This window comes from Pleurodeles waltl, chromosome 4_2, assembly GCF_031143425.1.
Source record: "Pleurodeles waltl isolate 20211129_DDA chromosome 4_2, aPleWal1.hap1.20221129, whole genome shotgun sequence".
NCBI lineage: Eukaryota > Metazoa > Chordata > Amphibia > Caudata > Salamandridae > Pleurodeles > Pleurodeles waltl.
The window spans coordinates 600,260,753-600,286,939 of record NC_090443.1 but is presented as its reverse complement, the minus strand read 5'-3'; the positions used below and the strand labels follow the sequence as shown (position 1 = coordinate 600,286,939).

Here is a 26,187-nt window from a genome sequence, read left to right as displayed (position 1 = left end):
GAAATGCAGGGCAGCACAATTCACTGTTTTTTAATTACTCTGCACACCATAATCTACATTGCTGCTAAATTTCACATACTTCCATATGCCATGCCATTGAAGCTATTACACTATACACCAGTCCACTCTATGCCTCTCCACTGTACGAGACCCCATTATATCCCACTTCATTCTACGCTATAACACTGTATGCCAGGCCACTGTACGCGACTACACTCTATGTTCTTACACTGGACACACCTCCACTCTATATCACTCCAGTCTACATCACTCCACTGTACATACACCACTCCACTGGATGCTACCCCACTACATGCTATTCCACTCTTTGCCATTCTACTGTACACCACTCCACTCTACTCTATTCAACTGTATACCACTCCACTCTACAACACTCCACTGTACACTATTCCACTGCATGTCACTCTTCTGTATACTAGTCCACTCTACGACACACCACTGTATGGCACTCCACTCTACACCATCTCATTCTATGCTATTTGACTGGATTTCTCTCTAAAGTATGCCACTCCACAGTATGCTATTACACTCTACCCAATGCCACTGTTCACCACTCCAGTCTACACCACTCTATTATACACCACTCCACTGTACGCTACTTCACTATACACTATTACACTACATGCCACTCCCTGTACAACACTCCGTTTTATAACAGTCTATGGTACTATGCTGTTCACAACTCCACTCAACACTATTACACTGTATTCAACTCCATTCTTCGTCTCTTCACTGTGTCCACTCCAGTATATGCCACTCTTCTATATGCTACTCCAGTACATGCTATTCCACTGTGTGTCTCTCCACTATATGCTACTCCACTCTACGCCACTCCACTGTATGCCACTCCACTCTAACCTACTCCATTTTACACTATTCCATCCGATGCCATTCCACTGTATGACACTCCCATGTATGGTATTACCCTCTACCCCATTCCAGTGTATGCCACACCAGTCTGCACCATTTCACTGTACAACACTGCATTGTATGCTACTCCACTATATGCTATTCCAGTCTACGCCACTCTACTGTGCACCATTCCACTCTGTGCCAGTTCACTGTATGCTACTTCTACATACACTACTCCACTCTATGCCTCTTTAGTGTACGCCACTCCAGTCTACGCTAGTCCATTGGGCACCAACACCCTCTATACCACTCCACTTTATGCTATTTCACTCTACCGTACTCCACTGTACACCACTCCAGTCTACACCAATCCACTGTATGCCACTCCACTGCATGCTATTTGACTCTATGCTATTCTACACCACATTATTTTACTCTATGTCACTCCGCTCTACTCCACTCTATGCTGTTCCACTGTGCACCCCTCCACTCTACACTATTACACTGCATGCAACTTCAATCTTTGCCCCTCTACTGTATGGTATTCCACTCTACGTCTCTCCACTGTACGCCATACACTATATGTTATTACACTCTACCCCACCCCACACTATACTACTCCAGTCTACACCACTTCAGTCAATGCCACTCCACTATACGCTACTACACTATACTTTTATATACTCTATGCTGCTCCACTGTACACCATGCCTATCTATGCTACTCCACTCTGCATGATTCCAATATATGCCACTTTGCTGTTTGCTACTCCAATTTACACCACTCCAGTGTACTCTCCTCCATTCTACATAACTCCATTCTGGAAAACTCTACTACACTCTATGCCACTCTACTAGAACGTACTCCACTCTCCTGAATAGTCCACTGTCCAAATGTGCACTTGGCTATGCCATTACATTCTATTGTACAACACTCTACTCCACTCTACAATAGTCTCCCACATTGTACAACACAGTATTCCACTTTACTGTATTATACACCACTAGAATTATATACAATTTCTTTGACTCTATGATACGCAACTTCAATTTATGCCACCCCACTCTAATCCACTGTGTCTAATTCCACTCTAGATGCTCAACTGTACACCACTCCACTCTGCACTATTCCACTCTGTAGCACTTTAATCTTCTAAACTTCACTTTACAGTATTCCACTGTCTGCTATTCCATTGTATGCTATTCCACTTTATGGTAATTCACTCTATGACACTACGGTGTCTGTCACTCGAATCTACGCCGCTCCATTGTATGACAGGCTCCTTCACTCAATATAAAACCAATCTGTAAAAGTCTACCACACGTCATGGCACTCTAGGGCATTCTACTCCACTTTATGCCCATACACTCCAATGTACAACACTCTATTGTATGAAACAAAACTTTTCTGTACAACACAGCACTCCACTCTACTATACAAGACCTCACTCCAAATTAAAACAGTTTAGGACCTATGCTACATCAGTACACTCCACTCAATTCCAGTCTGCTAATGCACTCTCTTGTACTTTCATTCAGACAATGTTACACCACTCTACTCGACTCTACTCCACTGGCAAGAATTTACCTCACCCTACGCTAATATACAACAATCCACTCTGCACAGCTACACTGTTTCACACACTACTGTACTCTATGCAATTCCACTTTCCAACACTACTAAACTGTGTGCCACTTTCCAACTCTTTACTTCTGTATATACCCTTTCACTCCACTGCACTGTACTGTATGACTCTTTACAGCACTCTATTCCACTCTGCTCGGTAATATACTGTAGTCCACTATACAACACTGCACACAAGACTTTGTGTTCCACTGCATCCCATTTCATTTCACTCTACTCTGACACAGTATTCCATGCTACTCCACTACTCCACTCTACGTCACTCCACTCTGCTCAACTCTATGCCACTGTACTCTACAACACTGTAAGTCAATCCACTCCACCAGATTCTACAACACTATACTGTACTATATATCACTCTAATCTACGCAGATCAACTAGACTGTATGCCACTCTATTCTTCTCTAGTCTACGTCACTTTTCAATTCTGTATGACACCCTACTACACTCTGCTGTTTAAAACGGTACCTCATTCTATCACAATTTACTCAACTGTATGCTACGTCACTCCAATCTACTGCACTCCACTCCACTCTATGACACTTTACTCTGCTCTACACTACCTAACTCCAGTGAACTCTACTATACTTCATTCTACGCCACTGTACTGTACTCCATTCTATGCCACTCTACTGTCCGTCACTCAACTCTGCTGTATGCAACTCCACTATACAACACTGTACTACACTCTATGCTACCCTATGACACTCCATTCCACTCTATGCTCATCCACTCTATGCTACTGTTCTACACTGAATGGCACTCAATGATATGCCACATAACTTCTCTCTACAATATGCCACTCCACTCCAATATGTGATACGGCACTACGTCCAGATGTAGTAAGTGTTGTTTGGTTAGCAAGCAGAAAAGAGTGTGTAACGAGGTCGGCTGCTAACATATAAATGTCTCTTCAATTTCCAGTTCAGGAAAAATGGCTGATAGAACTACACCAAACATAGCAAGGAAAGCAAGGAAATGAAACATTACTCAATGAACTGCTTTTTGCTTTGTTTGCTGCTAATTCAGCAGTAGTTTTCAGGAAATTATTATCTAAAGATAGTTTCAACCTGAGCATGAAGAGTTTAAATTATATAGAAATACAGATCCCTTATCTGCAAGCCCCATTTTGAGGACCCCCATTGACCCAAGTTCTAAAAAATATTCAAATCTGATTGGAAAGTTGGCTTTTTCACCTTTTGTAAATTTTCAGTCTGCAAACCCAAAGCTGGATCCCTGGACCCGAAGCTCTCTGTATTTTTGGCTGCAACTTCAGGAAAAACTATTGAAGCCATTATTAAAGAGCAGTGTTGACCAACTCCCCGAGTCCTACTAAAAAAGGACAGGAGCAATAAGGGGATAAGGGGAGAATCCACTGAACCCTTAGTTGATGTAGTGGGGGCCCAAAAGGACTGCTAGTAGGCAAACCATTGAGTAAAATGGAGATGTTGCTTTAGCATTTGCAAAGACCAGCCTAGAACTGCAGCCTCAGATTCATCTTTAGTGTCCCTGAACCCTGGCCAAGGGACTGCAAACACATTCCAAGCTTCATCACTAGTGGCTAAAAAAGCAGCAAGTCTTGTGGAGACATAACTGTGTCCCTAGGCCCATGAAAGACCCAACACAGGCCCATTTAGCTGGCTGTGGTTTTGTGGTCCATGACAACAAGTTCGCTGTTGGTTTGCAACCCCTACTGTAGAGTCCAGAAAACCTTAAAAAATAAAATAAAAAACAGTACGTCATCAAATGGGTGAACAGCATGGGTTGGCTGCCGACAGCAGGTTATGCACAAGGAATGACCAAAAGTCAGTCCTTGCTGCCAACTGTGCTGCCCATGGCCAAAGTCTGTGTTGAGCTGCGGTTGACCACATATGGCCAGTCCTGCTGTAAACTTCCTGTGAACATGGCCAAATGGAGAGTTGGCCTTGGGCACTCAGTTGGGAAACTGTTGGAAATGATATGTGATGAAACTCACTCCATAATTCGCAAAAAAAAAACAAGGAAAAAAAGTAATCTATATCTTTAGTGTGCTAGATTAGAACATGCATATGTCATCATGGAATGTTATGGGTAGAGATGGGAGAATAGTCTGGCAGTTGGATGAAGTGGATGGGACCTCTTAAACTGAATAAACTCCTTATCGATACTACACACTGGTATCCAGGATTCTCTACATAACAACAAGATTTTACACTGGCGACGAGGATGGGATGCGTATAGCCACAAGGAGGATTCATCAAGAATTTTTAAAAAAGTTTATGAGGCGGTCTCTACGCTAAGGACACCATTGACATTCAAAATACAAGGTGAGCGCTGCTGCCGCGATTCTGGGGTGTTCTGCTTTCACTAATGATTGAGCTGACAGAAATCTCTGGAATGCACTTTGTGATTTAAAGAAGACATTTATTATTACTTTACCATGAGGTTCCTGAGAGAGGAGATTAGTAGGTTGGAGGCACATATTTAAAAATAGTCACAGCAATTAAAGGAAAATATATCAAAGTGATTCTCAACTGCAATGTACACAGCAAATATATGTGATTATATTATACCATAACTGCTAAGCAAAGAATAAAGTCAAAATTCATCACCGTAGGGCCTATCACTGCTCTTCATCTTTCTCATGCCAGCAAGTTGATGACCCCTCTTCAACTGCGAGAAAGAGATTTTCCACCCTCACGGGAGGTCACGCAGCTGACATCCACTCCTGACTGAAGTCTCGGAAAATTCCCCCTGCTGCTGCCCAGGGACACCCTTTATAGATTAAATAAGCATGGGAAAAACCTTCTAAAAGGCCTTCCCTCTCAGATGTAAATATTTAAAACATGCTGGCTTGTTTAGGTAAACTTTGACAGGAATGTGTCGAAAGCTGGCCACCGTTTCGAGACACGCCCCTCAAGGTCAGATTGCTTTCTGCTGCCTTATCATGCTATCGTGTTCGGTGAGAGAACATACAAAAAACACAAGCTCACCATGAGAAAAACACGGCTCACCTGCAGTGTCTCAACTGCAATGTCTAATGCCACGATAAAGCCAATAGGCAGCTAAACTGAATACAAAATGTAATGTGCAACTGGTGACCATTAAACAACTAATATGCACAGTGGTGAAACACAAGGTCAGTGGTCATACATACTCATTTTCACTACAGGGCACGTCATTCACACAAAATATATCCTGGAGGTAATGCACATTGGTGAATGAAAGGCACATTCAGCCTGCTTTTCTTTTTAAGAACATTAAAACAACACGCTCGAGCTGACTGGAGTCGCGTGTGTTTTTATCTGCTTTCATCTGCTCTTCTTTAAAGAACGTTAAAACAACACGCGCGCGCTGATTGGAGTCGCTTGTGTTTTCATTCAAAGTACATCAAAGAAACAACAAGCATGCGAGAACTGGACTGGCACGCACAGAGGATTGAAAGGAAATCTTGTGTTCCTTTAAAATATACTAAAAATAACACTTGTGTGTTGTGTGAAATCGCGCGCCCTCACTAACTTCACATGTGCCTAATTAGAGACCGCATTGCATTGTAACATGTTTACCGTGCCATCAGTGATAACTTGGAAACATTTCACATCACGTGTCTGCCTTAAATACAAACAGACCACAACGAAGGAAGCTATACTCATACAAATGACCCATAAACATGCAACAAATGTAACATTTGAGCATACCTCATGAAAGTGTGGAGAGTAAATCTACTCCCGATCTTTGCAAGTGTCCAGCTGCTTCAAATAGGAGTTCTAAGGTTATTGTAATAGAAGAAGGACATTGTACACATGGAAAGAGGACTAACAATTAACAACTAGACTGCAGTGAATGATTGTGGTCACTTGGCAACTAAACCAAAGAGAGAGTTTTGATTGGACTCAAATTTGAATACATTATATATATTCATTTTCCAACCTTTTCTTTTGACCATGCAAAATGTCACTGCACCATCTTTCTTTTTGGCTATACCAGGAGAACCTCCTATTAAATGGCAGAAATGGAAGAAGGTTTTCGAAAAATGCGCTAAAGCATGTGGTGCATCATTAAGCGTGGAAAGGAAAACTGCCTTACTATTACACTGTTTGGGTTCAGAACAACAAGATGTGTTTGACAATCTTCCGGAAATACTTGATGAAAATTTTAATGAGTATGAAGCATGAATAGAAAAACTGGATAGACATTACATACCTAAAGTTAGTACCATACTCGAAAGATACCATTTTGGTAGGAGAAACCATGAAGAAAGTGAAACTATAGAGAACTACACAACAGTTTTGAGAAAATTAGCTTCATCTTGTGAATTTGGTCCCTTGTTAGAAGAGAGAATCAGAGATCAATTCATGCTTGGTTGGAACATAGTAAAAGTAAGGGAGGAAATTTGGCAAAAGATAATCCATCATTAGATGAGGTCTTAATGATAGCAAAGAAAATTGAACATTCTCAGGTGTGCTGAAACCATCAAAAAGACAAAAGTAAAAATGGCAGTGTGCAAGTGATTAAGAATAATGCAGGAAAACGAGAAGCTCAGGGATGACTAAATTATAAAAAGGAAAAGAAGAATACCTTTCAAGGAACGTGTTTTTGCTGTGGCAAGCAGGGACACATGGCTACTGATAAAAGTTGTCCAGCTATTAAAATGATATGCAGTTTTTGTAAAAAGAAAGGTCACTTTGCCACTGTCTGCAGAACAAAAGGTGGAAAAGGTAGCATTTATGAAGTCAAGGATGATTCTGATTCCAAGGATAAGGATGATGTTGATTTTGAATGTGGACAAATCGTTCTTCAGGTGAAGGAGAGAGAAGGAAGGGCCCTATCGACGAAGTGATAGTAGATGGTGAAGGAACAAAAGTTCTATTTGACTCTGGAGCAAAGATTACCATCGTTTCGGAGGAGTTTTACTGGAAGAAACTCAAAGTCAAATTGTTCAAACCAGATATTACACCATACGCCTATGGTGGAGAACCTATTAAGTTGCATGGATCCTTTTGGGGTCTACTTGAATTAAGCATAAATATGCTAATGCAAAGATTTATGTGTCTACAAAAGATGACAGTGTTCTAAGTTGGTTTTATCAGAAAGATAAAGGTGTAATTCTTGATCCAAATAGTGATCCACCTGTAAGAACGAGGGCACAGGTAGTTGTGAATGTGGTCATAGAACACGATACAGCTATCGAGCAACAAGCTGTGACTGTTGATGATTTTGTGGAGAGGCTAAAATTAAAAGCTCCCATGGTCTTTCATAATAAGTTGGAGTGCCTTTGGCACTACATCTATCATATTCAATTGAAGGAAGGAGCAACACCTGTGTGCAGTAAAGTTCATAGTGAACCTATAGCACTACATGAAGAAATGAGTTTGGAATTGGATAGGCTTAAAAAGGAAGGGGTTATTGAGGAAGTAGAAGGAACAGGGTGGTTGGCCCCAGTGGTTGCAGCCAGGAAGGCCAATGGGAGTCTACGCCTATGTGTGGATTTGAGGGAACTAAATAAAAATGTAGTTGAAGATAGATATCCGTTCCCACACATTTCAGATATGTTGAAGTTGCTTATAGGAGCAAAAGTGTTTTCTACCATAGATCTTATGTCAGCATATCATCAGATAAGACTGATTGAAGAATCTAAAGACCTCACTGCGTTTGTCACGTCTTTTGGGACGTTTAGGTACACCAGGCTACCATTTGGATTAATATCTGCGGCCTCAGTGTTTCAAAGGGCATTAGTTAAGGTTTTGAAGGGTCTTAAAGGCATAAGAATATATTAAGATGATGTTTTGGTATTTGGGAAAAACAAACTTGAGCATGAAGAAAGGGTACTGAAAGTATTGGAGAGACTTGGAGAGTATGGCCTACTTATTAAAATAGAGAAGTGTAAGTTTCAAAGAGACACCATAGAGTATTTAGGTCATACAATCACTGGAGAGGACATTGCTCCCAAGATAGATTTAGTGAATGCAATTAAAGGATTAGAGTCATCTAATAAGGAAGAGCTGATGAAATTCATTGGGATGGCTGAATACTGTGGAAAGTTTGTGAAAGGCTTTGCAGAGATTTGTGTGAATATGAGGAAATTACTACAGAAGGGTGTGGAGGTTGTGTGGAGGGAGGAGTCTGAGAGGGAATTTAAAGAGATAAAGGAAAGATTAGATACGGCTCCCAAATTTGAGAATTTTAACCCTAATTTTAGATCAGTTTTAGTTACGGAAGCCAGCGCAAAAGGTCTGAGTGCGGTATTGCAACAAGGTGAACATAATTCAGAGCAGGTTGTTTTGTTCATGTCGCGAGCCCTGAGAGGTGCCGAGTTGAATTACTCAGTTATTGAGAGAGAAGCTCTTGGAGTACATTGGGTCATTAAGAAGCTAAAGAATTTGTTGTGGGGAAGCAAATTTGAAGTAGACCATAAGCCACTTTGTGATATGCGATATCAAGTAGAATCACAAAATGGGTGGTATTGCTACAAGATTTTTACTTTTAAGTCAAATACATACCTGGAGCACATAACAGGGTAACTGACACTTTGTCAAGGTTGGTGCAGAAAGGAGTAGCAGATCAGATGAGAGAAAAAAGTGATGTGAGTCAGGATGAAGAAATGGTGTGTGAGATTGGAGACAGTGAGTTTGATGACAGTAAAGTGACTGAGGCAAGATGTCAGAAATAATGTGAGTCTGATAATACGATGGTAGAAGTGCTGTCCTTAATAAAAGGAGGTTGAAAGAGTAGGAATGAAGGAAGTCTGGAAACCCAAACGTACTGGCATGTTATAGGGGAACTGTCAGAAAGGAGTGATTTGTTGTTCAGGGGTACAAGGTTGGTTCCTTCTACTGCATTAAGACAGGAACTTATTTCCCTTGCACATTCTTGTCATCTCAGCATGTCTAAAACCAAAGAAAGATTACGATTGACTTACTGGTAGCCAAGTATGGACTGTCAAGTAGAAAGAACAATAAGGTAGTGCATGCAATGTGTGATGAGAGAGAAAACTGTTAAACCCAGGGAACAACCAATGAAGATTAGAGATCGTCCCATACAGTCTTGGGAAGAAGTTGCCCTTGACATACTAGGGCCAATCCAAAGAGAAGGTTGTGACACATATCTATTAGTGCTGATTGATGTATATTCAAGGTGGCCAGAGATCATGTTTACTAGAAGCATTGAAACAAAACATGTAATTAGTTTTCTGAGGGACGTTTTTGGGATAGACGGTATTCCCAATGTTATCCTCATTGATAATGGGGCACAATTGGTTTCTAAAGAAATTGAACTATTTTTAACAGGTTGTTCCATAAGAAATAATTAATGTGCACTTTATCATCCTGAAACCAATGGTATGGTACAGCGCTTCAATAGGGTGCTTAAAGAAACTATAGCTATGGCCAAAGACAATGGACTAAGCTGGAAGAAAGAGGTGATGAAGACGGTTGAATCGTATAGAGTTTCACCCTCATTCCATTACTGGGAAAACTGGGTTTGAATTGTTTAGAGCTAGACATCCTAATACCCTTGTAGCGCCCATATGGGTGAATGATATGGAATTGAGAACAGGCCTTATAGTATCAGACGATCTTTGGAGAATGAGGGAGCAAAAGAAAATAGAAGCCAAAAAAAGAAATTTTGATACAAGGAAGTCTGTACGGGAAACAAAGGTCAAGGTAGGTGATTGGGTACTCATTAGAAAACCTGTGAAGAAAGGAAGAGGAATAGGTAGGTCAAAACCTGTAAGAATAGCAAAGCTGTTCAACAATGCAGTCAAGACGGAAGATTCTAAAATTTGGAATCTCAATCGGGTGGTGGTACTCAAGTGTAGCATGTTTGGGAGAGAACTTAATGATAAACTGGATAATCCAGATTTATCAACAAGTGTCAGAAAATCTTGCAGAAAAATTGTAACCCCAAAATATTTAAAGGACTATGTTAAGTAAAGACTATGGTTGATAGAGTTTTCATTTTTTGTATATATGTTATAGAGTAAGTGTACTTATGTGTTGTAATGATAAATATATATTTGTTTATTTATTTATTTATTCTTTTTTTTTTATAAAGGAGGGAGGTATGTAATATTCATTGTGTGTAGTATTCATCAATAGGTATGTAGGCACGAGCTAAGTGGAGAACCTGTGTGCTAGATTAGAACATGCATATGTCATCATGGAATGTTATGGGCAGAGATAGGAGAATAGTCTGGCAGTTGGATGAAGTGGATGGGACCTCTTAAACTGAATAAACTCCTTATCTATACTACACGCTGGTATCCTGGATTCTCTACATAACAACAACATTTTTACAGAATTCCCTACATTCAATTCGGATTATTTTCTCACAGTATCCTCACCTCCTTTTTCAGCACTTCCTCTCTTGGATTACAGTGAGCCTTCCCAGCAGCTCCAAACTACAATGGCTCCTTTCATCCTACACCTGAAGGGCCTCTTACCTTTATCCTGTCACTTAAATGTGAATATGAAGTGTCTTCTTATCTGTCAGAGCTGAGTTTCTCTCCTGCAGGGGATTCAGCCAGAAAGACTAGGATGGCTCTGGGAATGAATGGAAGCAGTTCCTGACAAACCCATTTAGGAGGTCCAAAACCAATGAAGAACTGTAAAAGCTGCCCAGCGTTCTGTCAGCTGTTCCTCTTCCTCTTCCAGATAGATTATCCCTGCCAAGTGGCCACTTCCTGACAGAACCCCTGCCTTTCTGATGTCAGAGGCCATGCCACTGTCTTCCAGGATGTGGGTTGTTATCAATCCAGCCAAGGATGTGTATTGTGTCTCTAGAATAGGGCTTAGATGAAAACTGATTCTAACCTTGTTTTCTCTCAACCAGCCCAAAGTACATGTTCTTAAAGCTACTTCCAACTAAAATTATAAAAAAGTATGTTCACAAATTGAATTACATTTTTTAATCTAAGTAAAAAAACTGCTTCTAATCATCTCTCCAGCATTCTCACATCTAGATAAAGACATACAGGGCCTGATTACGACTTTGGCAGGGGGGATTACTCTGTCTCAAATGTGAATGATATCCCACCCGCCATATTATGAGTTCCATTAGATATAATGGACTCGTAATTTGGCAGGCTGGTTATCCGTCACATTTGGGATGGAGTAATCCCCTCCGCCAAAGTCGTAATCAGGTCCATGGTTTTATTCACACCTATGCCGGTTCAAGGAGAATGTAGTTTTACCTACACAAAGAAGACGTTCATTGTGAGGGCATACATTTCCAAGGTCTCCACTTTCATATATATTAAGCATTCAGTCATGTGGCCTTAAAACAAACAGCTTACAAGTGACTTAGCTACTACATACTCATTATTTTTACATAGCAATGGCACTTTTTATTGTCATAGATTTTAAACTTCATCCCACCCAGAGCATAATAGTGCTCTGACATTACTTTTAATTTTGTCCATATTTGTGGGTAATGGTAATTCAATCTGCAACCTACTTATGACATTTAACTATAAAGCCACTGAGTGCATTTCTTCCACTTTCCACCATGACCTTACAGGATATTTAAACAAGCCAATTAAGTGAAACCAATGTACAGTGCATATCTTAGATGGAAATCACATGTGTTGTGCCATTGTTTAGCAGTGACATAGCACACAGAGTTCTACATGACAAGAGAAAGAGCCGACCACAACCACCATAATCAAAATCTCCTTCAGTGCCCTCCATGAAGACCATTATATTTAAAACCTAAATACATAAAGACTAAAATGCCTCTCTCTTCTTTACACACACATGTCGACAGACATCACTAACATAAAGAAAAGAAACAGTCAAAAAGCGTCACAATATGTTGAATGCTGAGGTAATCTCAGCCAATTATAAACTTTAGAATGCTGTTATTTAACTAGTGTTATTTACCTGCATTCTAAGTTCAGTTAGAAGTACAGTAAGCAGACAATGAGGGTGGTTATCTGCCTGGTTGCATGAGATTAGGGTAGATAGTTGCGAATATCTTTGTTACGATAAATGCTTTGAGGTACTAACAGCTATTAATAGACCATCTGCAGTGAGTGTTTAAGGCTAACAGTGTCCAGGGGAGGTGAAAAAGACATTTATTTAGCAGCCGCTATAGAATAATGAAATATAGCGGTTCCCAACCTGTGATCGGAGGTCCCCTAAGGATTAGCAAAGGCTTAGAACATTAAATTATATTAACCGATTGATAAAGTATATATACATAAAGTGGCTAAATGTACAAGTGAACATTTTAAACTTACTGTAAATGGCAAGGAATTTGAAATTTGAGGCTAAAAATTCAATTAGTATCCCTAGATTGGATCATGAGATCAGTGCAGGTGCATCAAACAGAAGAGAGTATGAACGATGTGTGGCTTCAATATAGCCTTATAGGCCACTGTAGTGGGCTATACCAGCCACTTAAGGCCTGCAGAATGTTCTAATAAATAAAAACAAAGGTCTCACGGAGCCCAAGGGGAAGAAATCCCCTCGGGCTCCATGAGGCCTTTGTTCACAGCTGTTGCTGTGAGAAAAACATTGGAATGTTGGCCCTCAGGGTTTCTACCAGCCATTAGAAGCCCGGAGAACTCCATTGTCTTCAATGGAGCTCACAACATTCCAATGTTCAAATTGAATTCCTATTAAAATTAAATTGTTTATTTTGTATTTATATTTGTTAGCAAATCAAATAAAATGTGTTATCATTAGTGTATGTACTTTATGAATGCTTGTTTCTCTATTTGTTATGTATTGTTTTGCTGTTCAAATTATCAACAGTGTGTAGGCCGGTGTCCCTGTGTCCAGTAATGACTCAGTAGGGGGCCCAGAGATTCCAATGATGATTCAGTGGGGGTCCCTGTGTTCCAGTGATGATATAGTGGGGGTCCGCAGAAGTCATAAGGTTGGGAACCACTGCTGGGATTGTCAGTCAATCAGAAAGTTTAAAGGGGCCATCCAGTGAATTGGATTACTAGGTTGTGTAAAGAGAGCTATTTTATTTCTGTACACCGAATGGCCTTTTTAAATTCATGTTCATTATCAATTCCCAAATGAACATCTGGCATCTTAGTTCATTAAAATACTTGTCTAGATCTCAGACAGGATTTTCAGGATAATGTATTAGTGCAATCCCTTTCCAAGTGAATACATGAAGATTCTCCCAGTAATGTGCTTCAATTAGATACAGCTGTTATGCTGATAACATTTAAAACAAGCCATTGTGTCTGTATTTTTGATCATCAAAAGCTCATGTTGCTCTCTGTTTCCTTCACTTCAACAGATCATCGTTGGAGAAACTGTAGTGTTTTGCTTACAAGTTGCAACCAGAGACTTCGAAAACCAGGAGAAAACGATTTTAACGGGAGACTGCTGCTACATAAATCCACTGGTGCGCAGAACTGTCCGATTTCTTGGTATGATCACGTTAAACAGCTTCAATCTTACAACAACTGTATCTCAATCCGTCAAAATAAGTGTCTTATGTCACAAACTGGTAACAGATTGATAGTGTATTCTGTACCTTGAGAAAAGTCTCTCTCATGTGTTGAATATCACATACAAGTCTAAACAAAAGCCACAGGGGACTTTATATTTTACTGTTGTTTCACTGTGCTTGCACAGCGATGCTTCTAATACAGGAAGACACTCCTTTCCACACAAAAACAATCCTGTCAACAATGCATACACCCCTTGCACCATGCTGCAAGAGTGCCTGCATTGGCTCTGGGCAGCAAATTGTGCGACAGCGCAGGGGGGAAAGGACAAGAATGCACCGTATCCTGTAAATACAGTGCATTTTTGCCCTTTCAAATTGGTGTAGGACAGTGCAGCAAAATACTTGGGCCATTGCCCTATACCAATTAATTGTAAGTATGCACCTCAACATTCTGCACACTGAGCTATTCACCACATCTTGTGGGTTTTTCTCCTGTATGATTTTCACCAGACAAAACCTGTGGTGCTGATAACATGCAGCACTCTGATTGTAGCACCTCATATTGTGGCACAGGTATGCATATCACTACATATCCATTAAATACTTATCTGCCTGGTATCTCAGCAGATGAAGAGGCCTGGGATGTGCAAGACCATCAGAGGTCACCATATCTAAATCTTCGCTTGCCCAGAAACCACCATTCCCTGGGGTTTGGCTACTGCCTAGAACTCCTTACAACTGGGTAGCGAAACACATCTTGCTCTTGCTGCCTTAAGGAGCCTTATAAAAAACAATCTATAACATAATTTCCTCAATTAAAGCCTACCCTATTCTGAAAAATCTACAACTGATTATTTCCACAGCTGCACCTTGAGCATATGGCAAATCAAAGACTATGTAAACCGTTTCGGTTTAAAACATTGAGCTACCATGTGAGCATTTTGGACCTCTTGGCCTTCCTCAACTTTGCAGAAAACTATTGCATGCATCTGTGTCATACCTCAGTCTGGGCAATAGCCTGGACTAATGCTCTATATTTCTTTAACACTGTCAAAAGTGAACATACTAAATTTGGATATTCTCTGAGTTAATGCATGACCTGCACAATGTAAAGCTCAGAAAAAGAGCAGTCGTTGCCTCTCCCTGTTTAGAACTCTGTTTCCTGCAGCTCATAAAGTAACTTTAAACATTTAAAAGTAAAGAGTATGCACTTTTGCAGTGAAATTTCTTTCAAATATATTCACAACAATACTCTGTGTCAGTGCACTCATTCATAATCTAGCTTCAGTTGGGGGGTTACCATAGAGCTTGAACCCTGGTTTCGGAATTGTTTAACTTTAAGTGTCAGTATTTTCTATTTCTACATGAATCTCCTCTCTGGTCTGGCTTCTGCTTCTTTCTCCACTCCTATATAGAAATATTAAACATCTTATATGATATCAACTCATCTTAATGTGAATCAAATTGAGTTATTGCTATCATGTGGTATAGATAAACATCTGTTTTCTTTCCAATACTTTTTCATTTCTAATACTGTGCGATCTTATTCTAATTTCTTGTTCTTTATTAATGTGCATTCCACAGATCCATAGGGTGGTCACAGCTATACAAGTCCACATTCCTATCAATATTTTTTCCTTCTGAACAATCTCTGCCTCGTAGAGGTAGGCACATTGTTTTATTTCCCTAAAACTCTACGTGCTGAAATTGAGCACATGTACTCTACCTGCCACTTAAATGGCAAAATGGTTAGAAATGGGGTCTCTGGTTGGCAGTCAGTTCACACTCTGTCCAAGCAGGGACCCTCATTCTAGTCAGGGCAAGGGAGATACACAGTTGGATAAGCCCTGATCACCACCATGGTAGCTTGGCACAAGAAATCAGGCTTATCCCAAAGGCAATGTGTAAAGTATTTGTATCAACACAAACAGTAATACAGTGAAAACACTATAAAATGGGCACCACACCAGTTTAGAAAAATAGGTAATACTTGTATAAATCAAACAAGATAAAAATGACAAAAATACAACATACACAAGTCAAGATATGAATGTTCAAAGTAAAACAGTCTTACTCCATATTAAGCAATGGAAACGTTGATTTTACACAAAGTACCTGACTTGTGTCAAAAATAAAGCTGCACGGGTGAGAGTGCGCCGGAAAAGTAAGAGATGCGTCAATTCCTTACTTGCAAGTGAGGCTGTGCGTCGTTTCTTCTCCGGTCAGGTAGTGAATGTTTAGATTTTCTCCTTCACAAGAGAGAGATGCGTTGATTTCCGGACAGGACACTTCAGATTTGCACAGGTTCACGATGAGTTTGACGGCAAGCAATAATGCGTGAGAAATCTGCTTGCTCGGTGTTAGAAAACAATGCTGCATGGGATTTTTGTCATTATTAGCAGCCGCAAGAGGGTGTTGTGTCATTTCCCCAGCCACGGTGCATTGATCTCCACGCCACGATGCAGGTGGAGTGTCGATTCTAGCCACGAAGCGGGTGGCACATCGTTTTTTAGCCACGTTGCAAGTGGTGTGTCGAAAATTTCCCCACATGGTGTACTGTGCGTGGATCCAGGGACTGGATTGGGCACCACTTGGCAGGGCAGGAGTCTCAGCAGAGAGTCCAAGTGCTGGCAGAGAAAGTCTTTGATGACTTGGGAATTCAAAACAGGGGGCAAGCTCAGTTCAAGCCCTTGGAGATTCTTCACAAGCTGGAATATACCACAAAGTCCAGTCTTTGTCCTCTTTCAGGCAGAAGCAGCAACTGCAGGCCAACCCAGCAAAGCACAGTCACAGGCAAAGGGGCAGTACTCCTACTCCTCCAGCTCTTCAGCTTTTCTCCTTGTCAGAGGTTCCTCTTCGTTGAGTGGTCTAAAAATCGGGTGTTTTGGGTCCACTACTTATACCCCTTTCCACCTTTGAATTTCAAAGGAAAGTCTCTGTTGTTCACCATATTCTGCCTTGTCCAGCCTGGCCCCAGACACACACAAGTGGGTTGGAGACTGCAATGTGTGAGGGCAGGCACAGCCCATTCAGGAGTAAGTGACCACTCCTCCCTCCACTCTAGCTCAGATGGCTCATCAGGATATGCAGGCTACATCCCAGTACCCTTTGTGTCACTGTCTAAAGGGGATTCACAAACTGCCCAACTGTCAGTCCGACCCAGCCAGGGAATACATAAGCAGGCAGAGTCACTGAAGGGTTTAAGTAAGAAAATGCCCACTTTCTAAAAGTGGTATTTTCAAACAAACAATTTCAAAAACAACTTTACCAAAAGATATATTTTTAAATTGTGAGTTCAGAGACCCCAAACTACAGATCTCTATCTTCTATCAAAGGTAACCTGCACTTTAAGGATATTTAAAGGCATCCCCCATGTTAACCTATGAGATAGGCCTTGCAACAGTGAAAACTGAATTTGGCAGTATTTTACTTTTAGGACATGTAAAACCCATCAGTGCATGACCCACCTTTAACTGCAGTCTGCCTATGGGGCTACCTTGGGGCAACCTTAGGGGTGCCTTACATGTATAAAAAGGGAAGGTTTGGGTCTAGCAAGTGGATACCCTTGCCATGTTGGATTGGCAGATAAAACTGCACACACAGACACTGCAGTGGCAGGTGTGAGCCATGTTTGCAGAGCTACTTATGTGGGTGCCACAACCAGTGCTGCAGGCCCACTAGTAGCCTTTGATTTACAGTCCCTGGGCACATGTATTGCACTTTACTAGGGTCTTACTAGTAAATCAGATATGCCAGTCATGGAAAAGCCAATTGCACATACAATTTACACAAGAGCACTTGCACTTTAGCAGTGGTCAGCAGTGGTAAAGTGCCCAGAGTACCAAAAAACAGCAAAAACAGAGTCCAGCACATAGTCAAAACATGGGAAGCAGAGGCAAAAAAGACAAGGGAGACCACGCCAAAGATGCCAGGTCTAACACAAATACAGACATCTAAAAGGTTATACACATGCACAGTTATCTGATCAATAATTTTACTGCAGATTTTACAGTAACATCATCAATGACCTTATCAAAGATGTCATGAGTACTGTAATTTGTGGGGTAGTTAGTAGTGCATGGTGAGGGTGCAAGTCATAGTTGCCATGGGGCACTAATTACAGTTACGGCTGAATCGCTATGGTTTTGTACGTTTAAAAGGTGAGCCTATCTATAATGTCCCTGTAACCTTTAATTTTTTAAGTGAATATCTATGTTTTTTAAATTCTATTTCCTAACTATAACGTCCCTGTAACCTTTTGATTTTTTCTATGAATTACTATGGTTTTGTTATGAAATTGTTATGAATTTCTAAGATTTTTCTATGGAATTTCTAAGACAGCTCCCACTTGCAGAAAGAGGAGTTATGTGTGCTTTTGCTTGTTGGGAGCTTTCAGCTACCTCCCGAGGGTAAGGACCTCGGGTGGTAGCAGGAGGTGGCCCTGGCTATCTATGGCTCCATGAGGAGGGACCCCCTCCATATTTGAATTTAGCCCCGGAGATGTGGTGGTTCCGTTGGTCCTTATAATAATTTATTTCAGCCCTGGGGAGGTGTTGGTCCCCAGTACTGTGGGGAGTGTGGGTCCCCATGCAGGGAGGTGGTAGTCCCTGGGGCACAGGTAAGCACAGTGGGCCCCCTGCATACATAGTTTTCAGTGCCTTGAGAGATGGCGGTCCCCTGGGCTGCAAGGGGTGCCACACGTGCAACCCCGCATACATAGAAAGCAGCTCCCATGGAGGTGGCAGTTCCTGGGGCTTCAGTAAGCCCTAGGAGGGGGGCCCATTGTTTCCCACTCGTGAAAATAATTTGCCGGCGGGCCTCGCCCACCCTGGGGCAAAATTAAAAGCAAGTGCGGATGACAGCGCTTGCTTTAAAAAAAAAAATGGCAACATTTGCAAATAGTCACAATGTTTGCCACGTTCCTGGGGGACCCTTGCACCAAGGCTAGTGTGGTAGAGTAAAGGTACCCTGACCCCTTTTCTTTTTTTTTTTGGTTACTTTTGAAACTCAGCTACCAAATAGGCAATTGTATCAGAAAGGGCTGGAATAATGATCAAAAAAGGAAGATGCCAAGGCTAAATGCAAGTAATATTTGATAGTGCCATAACAGTATAATGGCACTAATGGACATAATGTGCTGTTGCATTTGCACAATCCTAATAATCATCTTGGTGACATTGAATAAAGGTGACACTGAAAAAACATCTTGCCTCAACTATTGTCCGAAGGTGATGAAGAGTATTACAAAGTATTTCAATGGAAACAAGTTCCTAACTATACCTATCTACTGGTGACCACTAGTAGATATTAACTAGTTTATCACTCACTTCAGCTCCTGTCTGGAAAGTTTTGGGGTGATTTGTCAAGCGGGGGCCGAGAAAAAGGAGTGGTCCCAAAACGTGTGATCCCCATGCAATTTCCCCTTGGGTATTTGGGCTAGTGGTGGGCGGAGTTCACAGAGTTCTACGAAGTTGACTTAAAACTCCATGGAATTCCACGGAGTTCTACTTGCAGTGAAGTGCCATCTGCCCTACCACCGTGGCCTGAATTATGTGCCCGATCTCAGAAGCGCTAAGCAGAGACAGGCTTGGTTAGCACTACTGACTAGACCCAACCCTGCTTAGCGCCTTTCAAGATCAGGCACACAGCATTCAAGCCAGGGTGGTATGCCACCCATAGGCAGCGAAAGCTGCAGTTTCAGGCCTCCTGTGCTCACACAATCCACCTGCCGGAAGCCTGCTGCTCTCACACCTGCACACTTCCCTTCACCAACTGCCCTCCTTCACAAACTTGCTACTGGGGGTCAAGCACACCCCTTGTCTTGCACCAGCCTTGTAATTGCTTCCTCTGCACTTACACACAGCCTCAGACTGCCCTTTAGGGCTCAGCACTAGCAGCAGCAAACCAGCTCCCCACCAGCAGCTGGCATTTTCACAAACTGCCTACCCATGCTTGCGACTGGGCTCTAAGGCACCCTCTCAGGCCACACAGCTCTTTTTGGTGGGGGCTCCTAGACTACACTTGACAGCTGATGCTCCTCTAATCTCCAGCACTCCCTACTGGCCTCTGCACCATACCAATAACACCACCACTTCCTTTCCCAGGACCTCTGAGGAGACAGGTTCTCTTTTCAAGTGGAGCTGTGACTGGAAGTTTCCCTTTATCCAGCACACAGACCCCCCCTTATGTAAATACTGTCCATGCCCAGTGCCTGCCCCCATGTGCACACAGAAGAGAAAGCGAAACCAGGGTCTTAGATGGCTGAATGCTGGGTCCAGTCCCTATTGCCTGCGGCCTGGCTCTCCACATCCCTCTTGCCTGGATCCAGAGCTGGTGCTGGTGCAGCCCCAAAGATTGCAGAAGCTCCACGCCGCCTCCCGACATCGGGCAGAATGCACACTGCAGCTCTGTTATGGGCCACACAGCACAAGTGCAGACTGTCTGCGCTTGCACTGTGTGACCCATAACTGGGCTGCAGTGCGCAAGTGGTTCTTGGCCGAACTCCGGTCTCTAAGCAGAGAGAAGAGTGGCAAAAACTCAGTTAACTCCACCAGCAGAAGGAGCTCACTGCCCACTCCTATTTGACATGACTACAGACCAAACTGCTGAACGGAATTACACCAAATTTTGCTGAGAGCTAGATCTTGGTCAGGAAATATCTATTTCTGTTACATGGTATATGTCTGTTCAGTAGCTTTGGAGTAAATCAAGAAAAAAGATTAGTTTAACCAGTTCAAATGCCCAGTGGCCATTCAAGAAACACAAAAAATATGAGAGGGTCTGCAATATTATAATGATCCAACTCCAAATGGCATACAGATAATGTATGTTGTTCCATCCCTGAAGAAGTCAAAGAGTCATCTGAATGCCTATGCCAAAAACCTCACCATAATACATATTATTCATTCCAAGAGAGCAAATCTCTGGGACCAAATGGGAACTCAGGAATGGATACTATTAGGATATGTATGTAAGTCAGAATAAAAGAATATCCATAAATCATAAAATCATAAAAAAACATGACCAACCATATAAACAACATCATCATTCCCAAGGCTGTTATTGATCATCCTATGTAACTGTTAATAAACAGAGTCAACAAATGTCACCTTGCTGTACAGTATTCCATTGAATGAATGCATCTGCTCAGCATGTAAAGTGATGCGTCCCAGGTCATATGACCAAACAAAATATGCATTAGGTGATCAAATTACAGCAAAGCCACCCCCCTCACAAAAGAATCAATGGTAAAAGATGTAGCCCATGGTAAGACATAAAAGTGAAATAAAAACATAAAAAAGGAGAAAAGAAAACTAAATGTTATTTGTGTGAAACTCAATCACCAGCACAATGAAAGCAAAGGAAACAATAGGGCACCCATCCTGCTGACTCCTGTTATCCTATTCGAGTACCCCTTCCTTTCCTTCTGTAATACAAAACATACAATGGTGGTCATTACAACCCTGGCGGTCGGTGTTAAAGCGGCGGTAAAAGAAAATGGAATTACGACTGTGGCGGAAACCGCCAATTAGACAGCCACTTTAACAGTCCGACTGCCACGGCTGTACAAACAAACAGAGTTACAACCCACCAATCCGCCACCTTTTCCGGTGCGGATTCACCGCGAACAAAAACACGGCGAAAACAGGACTTTGAAGGGAAAACGCTCACCTCTACACACCCCACGAGGAACCAGGACGCCATGGAACCGGAGCTCCAAATCCTTCCAGCCTTTATCTTCCTGCTCCTCTACCAGGAGCACGAACGCCAGCGGCGAAGACCACCGTGAGTACTGCACCTACGACACAGGGGAGGGAAAAAACTTTGACACTCACACGCAACACGCAAAACCCCCACCCCCACCATCATTCACTACAACACACACACAAGTACATGTTGATACATCACAGTTACACCCCCCAAACCCACTTGGAAGAATGCAAGGACAATGGAAATTAGTCGAATGATTGTAATATATTAAAATACAGTAATCAAAAATATTTACATATATACACATTTACACTATGAACAATTATATACACCAAGAACACAAGTCCAAGGGATTCCACCATCATAGTCCGTGGACCACTGGGCCCAAAAGGCATGGGTGAGGCCCACACTCAATACCCAAACAAAATGGAGAGAACACTGCAGGGGCATCAGATAGAAATAAAACAGGCACCTCAGGGGGAAGGGAAGGGGGGGCACCTCAGCTGGTTGAGTGCACGACGCCAGATCCACGAGGGGGCTGCATGCCCATTGATGTGTCCTGAGGAGTGCAAAGCCACAGTCTCACAAGTCTCTACAGTGGGTGGTTTGCCCACTGTTCAATCCTGGGGAGTGCAAAGCCACAGTCTCTCAAGTCTCTAAAGTGGGTGGTTCGCCCACTGTTCAATCCTGGGGAGTGCAAACCCACAGTCTCTCAAGTCTCTACAGTGGGTGGTTTGCCCACTGTTCAATCCTGGGGAGTGCAAACCCACAGTCACTCAAGTGGATAACAGTCTCCACTGGTTCTGGAGGGGGCCTTGTGCCCAGAGTGCTTCATCCTGCCAAGGACAGAGGTAGTGGATGTATCTTTCCACTGGTTCTGGAGGGGGCCTTGTGCCCAGAGTGCTTCATCCTGCCAAGGACAGAGGTAGTGGATGTATCTCCCCACTGGTTCTGGAGGGGGCCTTGTGCCCAGAGTGCTTCATCCTGCCAAGGACAGAGGTAGTGGATGTATCTCTCCACTGGTTCTGGAGGGGGCCTTGTGCCCAGAGTGCTTCATCCTGCCAAGGACAGAGGTAGTGGATGTAACTCTCCACTGGTTCTGGAGGGGGCCTTGTGCCCAGAGTGCTTCATTTGCACTGACTGGCCTGCGGGGCTGCTGGCAGCGGTGACCTGGGCAGCAGTGCTTGTGGCAGTGTCCTTGGCAGCGCTGCTTGTGGTGGCGGTGTCCTGGGCAGCGGTGCTTGTGGCGGTGTCCTTGGCAGTGCTGCTTGTGGCGGCGGTGTCCTTGGCAGCGCTGCTTGTGGCGGCGGTGTCCTGGGCAGCGGTTCAGCTGCTGGCGGTCTTGTTCTGCCCTGCCGGGCTTCTGGCGGCGGTGTCCTGGGCAGCGGTTCAGCTGCTGGCGGTCCTGTCTGTGGCAGCGGGCTTGCTGCTGGCGGGTTGCTTCATGGGCAGCGGGCGTGCTGGCGGTCCTGTCTGTGGCTGCGGGGCTGCTGCTGATAGTCGCTTCCTGGGCAGCGGGGCTGCTGGCGGTCCTGTCTGTGGCTGTGGGGCTGCTGCTGGTGGTCGCTTCCTGGGCAGCGGGGCTGCTGACGGTCCTGTCTGTGGCAGCGGGGCTGCTGCTGGCGGTCCCTTCCTGGGCCGCGGGGCTGCTGACGGTCCTGTCTGTGGCAGCGGGGCTGCTGCTGGCGGTCGCTTCCTGGGCAGCGGGGCTGCTGGCGGTCCTGTCTGTGGCTGCGGGGCTGCTGCTGGCGGTCGCTTCCTGGGCAGCGGGGCTGCTGGTGGTCATAACCGCCGTGCTGATCTTACCAGACTGGCCGCTTTTACTGTGCCCCTTTCCCCCCTTGGATGGTGTCGCAGCTGTCTCCACACTCCCAACTGGACCCCTGGGAGCGGGTTTGGTGGCTGGTTTCTTTCCCCTCTCCCACCGGGCACTGTCCAACTTTTTATGCTTGACAGGTGGGGGACTGTCCGTGCTCTGGCTCCTTGCCACACTGCCTGCCCTGCTGCCTGGTGCACTCCATAATCCGGTGACTACTGGCATCACTGGTCCCGCCGATGTTGTGGCTGAGGTGCTAGGTTGGGACCTGGAGAGTCGGGCCCTAGGAGACTGATGGGGTGGGTGAGGGAAAGAGGTCAAGGCTGGATAGGAAATGTTTCTTAGGAACACTGGGACGGGTAGCTGGAGGGGGTTTGGGAGTGGAGGAAGAGGTTGTGGTTGTAGGCGGTGTACGTTTGGTTACTTTGGGTGACGGTGCATGGGCTGGAGGCTGTCGTGAGGTAGATGGCTGCTGGGTGGGTGTGTGGCTGCGTTTGTGTACCTTGGGGGGTGGCATCACAGACACACTGGGAGAGGACACAGGGGATGTGTGAATAGTAGTGGGGGTGGTGAGTGCACGTGAGCGGGGTGTGGTGGTGGGTGTGCTCGTGATGGACATAGTGACTGAGGATGTGTTGCATGCAGGTGTGAGTGGAGATGAGACTAGGAGGGAGGAGGTAGATGAGGTGGAGGTGGACACAGTGGAGAAAGTGGATGTTGGTGTGTCTGCATGTGTGTGATGCTTGCGTGAGTGCCTGTGGGATGTGTGGTGCTTATGTTTGCCAGAGCTTCCCTTGTGTGTTGAGGTGTGTGCATGCTGGTCTGATGGTGTGCTTAGGATAGGCTGAGGTACAGGGGTGTGGGTCTGGGTGGAGGAAGTTGGAGGGGGGAGGCTAGAGACAGGGACAATGGCTGCCATCAGTGCTGAGGCCAGAGTCTGAAAAGCTCGCTGAAGGGCTGCCTGACCAGAGTGAATGCCCTCCAGGAATGCATTGGTTTGCTGCAACTGCCTCTTTACACCCTGGACTGCATTCAAAATGGTAGACTGCCCAACAGTGAGGGACCTGAGGAGGTCAATGGCCTCCTCACTGAGGGCAGCAGGGGTGACAGGGGCAGGGCCTGGGGTGCCTGAGGCGAAGGTAATGCCCACCCTCCTGGGTGAGCGGGCATTGGGCAAAGGCTGAGGGGCTGCTGGAAGGGTGGTGCTGCTAGGGGGGGTGGCGGCTGTACCTGTAGATGCGGGGGCACAGATGGGGCTGCCACCGCAAGGGAGCTCCCATCAGAGGAGGAGTCCATCTCGCTGGTGTCAGTTCCTGTCCCCGCCGTGGAGCTCCCCTCACCCTCAGTCCCACTGGTGGATTCGTAGTCCGTAGTCTCGCCCTCCAGGGCCATGTGGGATGCTGCTCCCTCCTGCTCCAGTGCCACTGCTCCTCCGCCTGATGATGCTAATGCACATAAGTACAGGGAGACCACAAAAAGGGGGGGAGACAGAAGAAAGACATGTTCAGTGCATGCAATACCGCTACAGTTGGTGGACACGACAGACACAGAAGCCCCCTGCACTACGCCGCGCACTTGGGGTCCACTATTCAATCCCTGGGACATGGCTTACAAGGCTATGGCCGATTTCTGCACACGTGGATGTCACAGGAGCCTGACTAGGTGTAGTTGGCACTGTACACAGGTGGGGTGGGGTGCCACAGGGCCTGCCTGAAGTAGGGAACTTAACTACCAAACTCGCCCTGGCCTTGGGGAACCCACATCCCACCTCCCCCACCCTGACACCTAAAATGCACGCTGAATCAGCAGAATGAGAGTGTGCTCACCCCCTTGTGTCTGCTGTGATGCCCTCAAGCGCCCATCCAAATCCGGATAGGTCACCACCAGGATCCTGAACATAAGGGGGGCATGGTGCGACAGGCACCCCTCCCACGTTGGGAAGCCATCCCCAGCTGGGCCTCCTCCGTCTTCTTGTTCCAGCGGCGAATGTCCTCCCATCTTTTCCGGCAGTGGGTGCTCCGTCTGTGGTAGACCCCCAGGGTCCGGACTTCCTTGGCGATGGCACGCCAGATGTCCTTCTTCTGGTGGGCGCTGACCTACAGGAATTGTACAGGGGAAAAGAGAAGTAATTACCAACTGCACCATCACAGTCATTGGCCCGCATCCCTACCCTTGCTATGATGCACATGCACTCACCGTCGTTTCATGCACGCCTCATTCTCATCCCCCCATCTTTCATCCACCCCACTCTACACAGGCATTGCCCATACAGCATGCTCACAGTGTACTTAACTGTTTGTCTGGAGGACCGTAGAGTAGCGTGTACTGGGGGAGGACCCCATCCACGAGTTTCTCCAACTCCTCCGAAGTGAAGGCAGGGGCCCTTTCCCCAGACACACGAGCCATTGTCTCTTCCAGACTGAGGTCACAGCAGCACTTGCAATGTAGGTCCTCTCCTGTCGAAGATCAGGTATCGAGTGATTAAACAGAGAGAAAATCGCGGTCACGTCCACAGTGGCGCGTACCGTCACCGCCGGCGTACATCGTCATTGGCTCCTGGGACCCATTGGGCCCAATGTTAACCAATGTAGAATTGCACCATGGTCTTCGACCGCCTACCGCGACGGTGTACAACGTCAGCTCAGTTACCTCATATCCCCCTGTCCCACTTTACAGGTCAGGCAGCTGCCATTTCAGGGGCCCACATGGCATTATTTTTTACTGCGTCACACATACCTAGGCCTTGCCTAACC

General features: G+C 44.5%; 1 protein-coding gene across 1 annotated transcript in view; it reads left to right on the top strand.

Moving 5' to 3' along the window:
* PLPPR5 (phospholipid phosphatase related 5) overlaps positions 1 to 26,187 on the top strand; it is a 723,479-nt gene that overhangs the window by 365,987 nt on the left and 331,305 nt on the right. Inside the window, exon 2 of the mRNA XM_069232139.1 lies at positions 13,753 to 13,885. Within this exon, the coding sequence (XP_069088240.1) occupies positions 13,753 to 13,885 (133 nt within the window). The remainder of the gene's footprint in view (positions 1 to 13,752; positions 13,886 to 26,187) is intronic.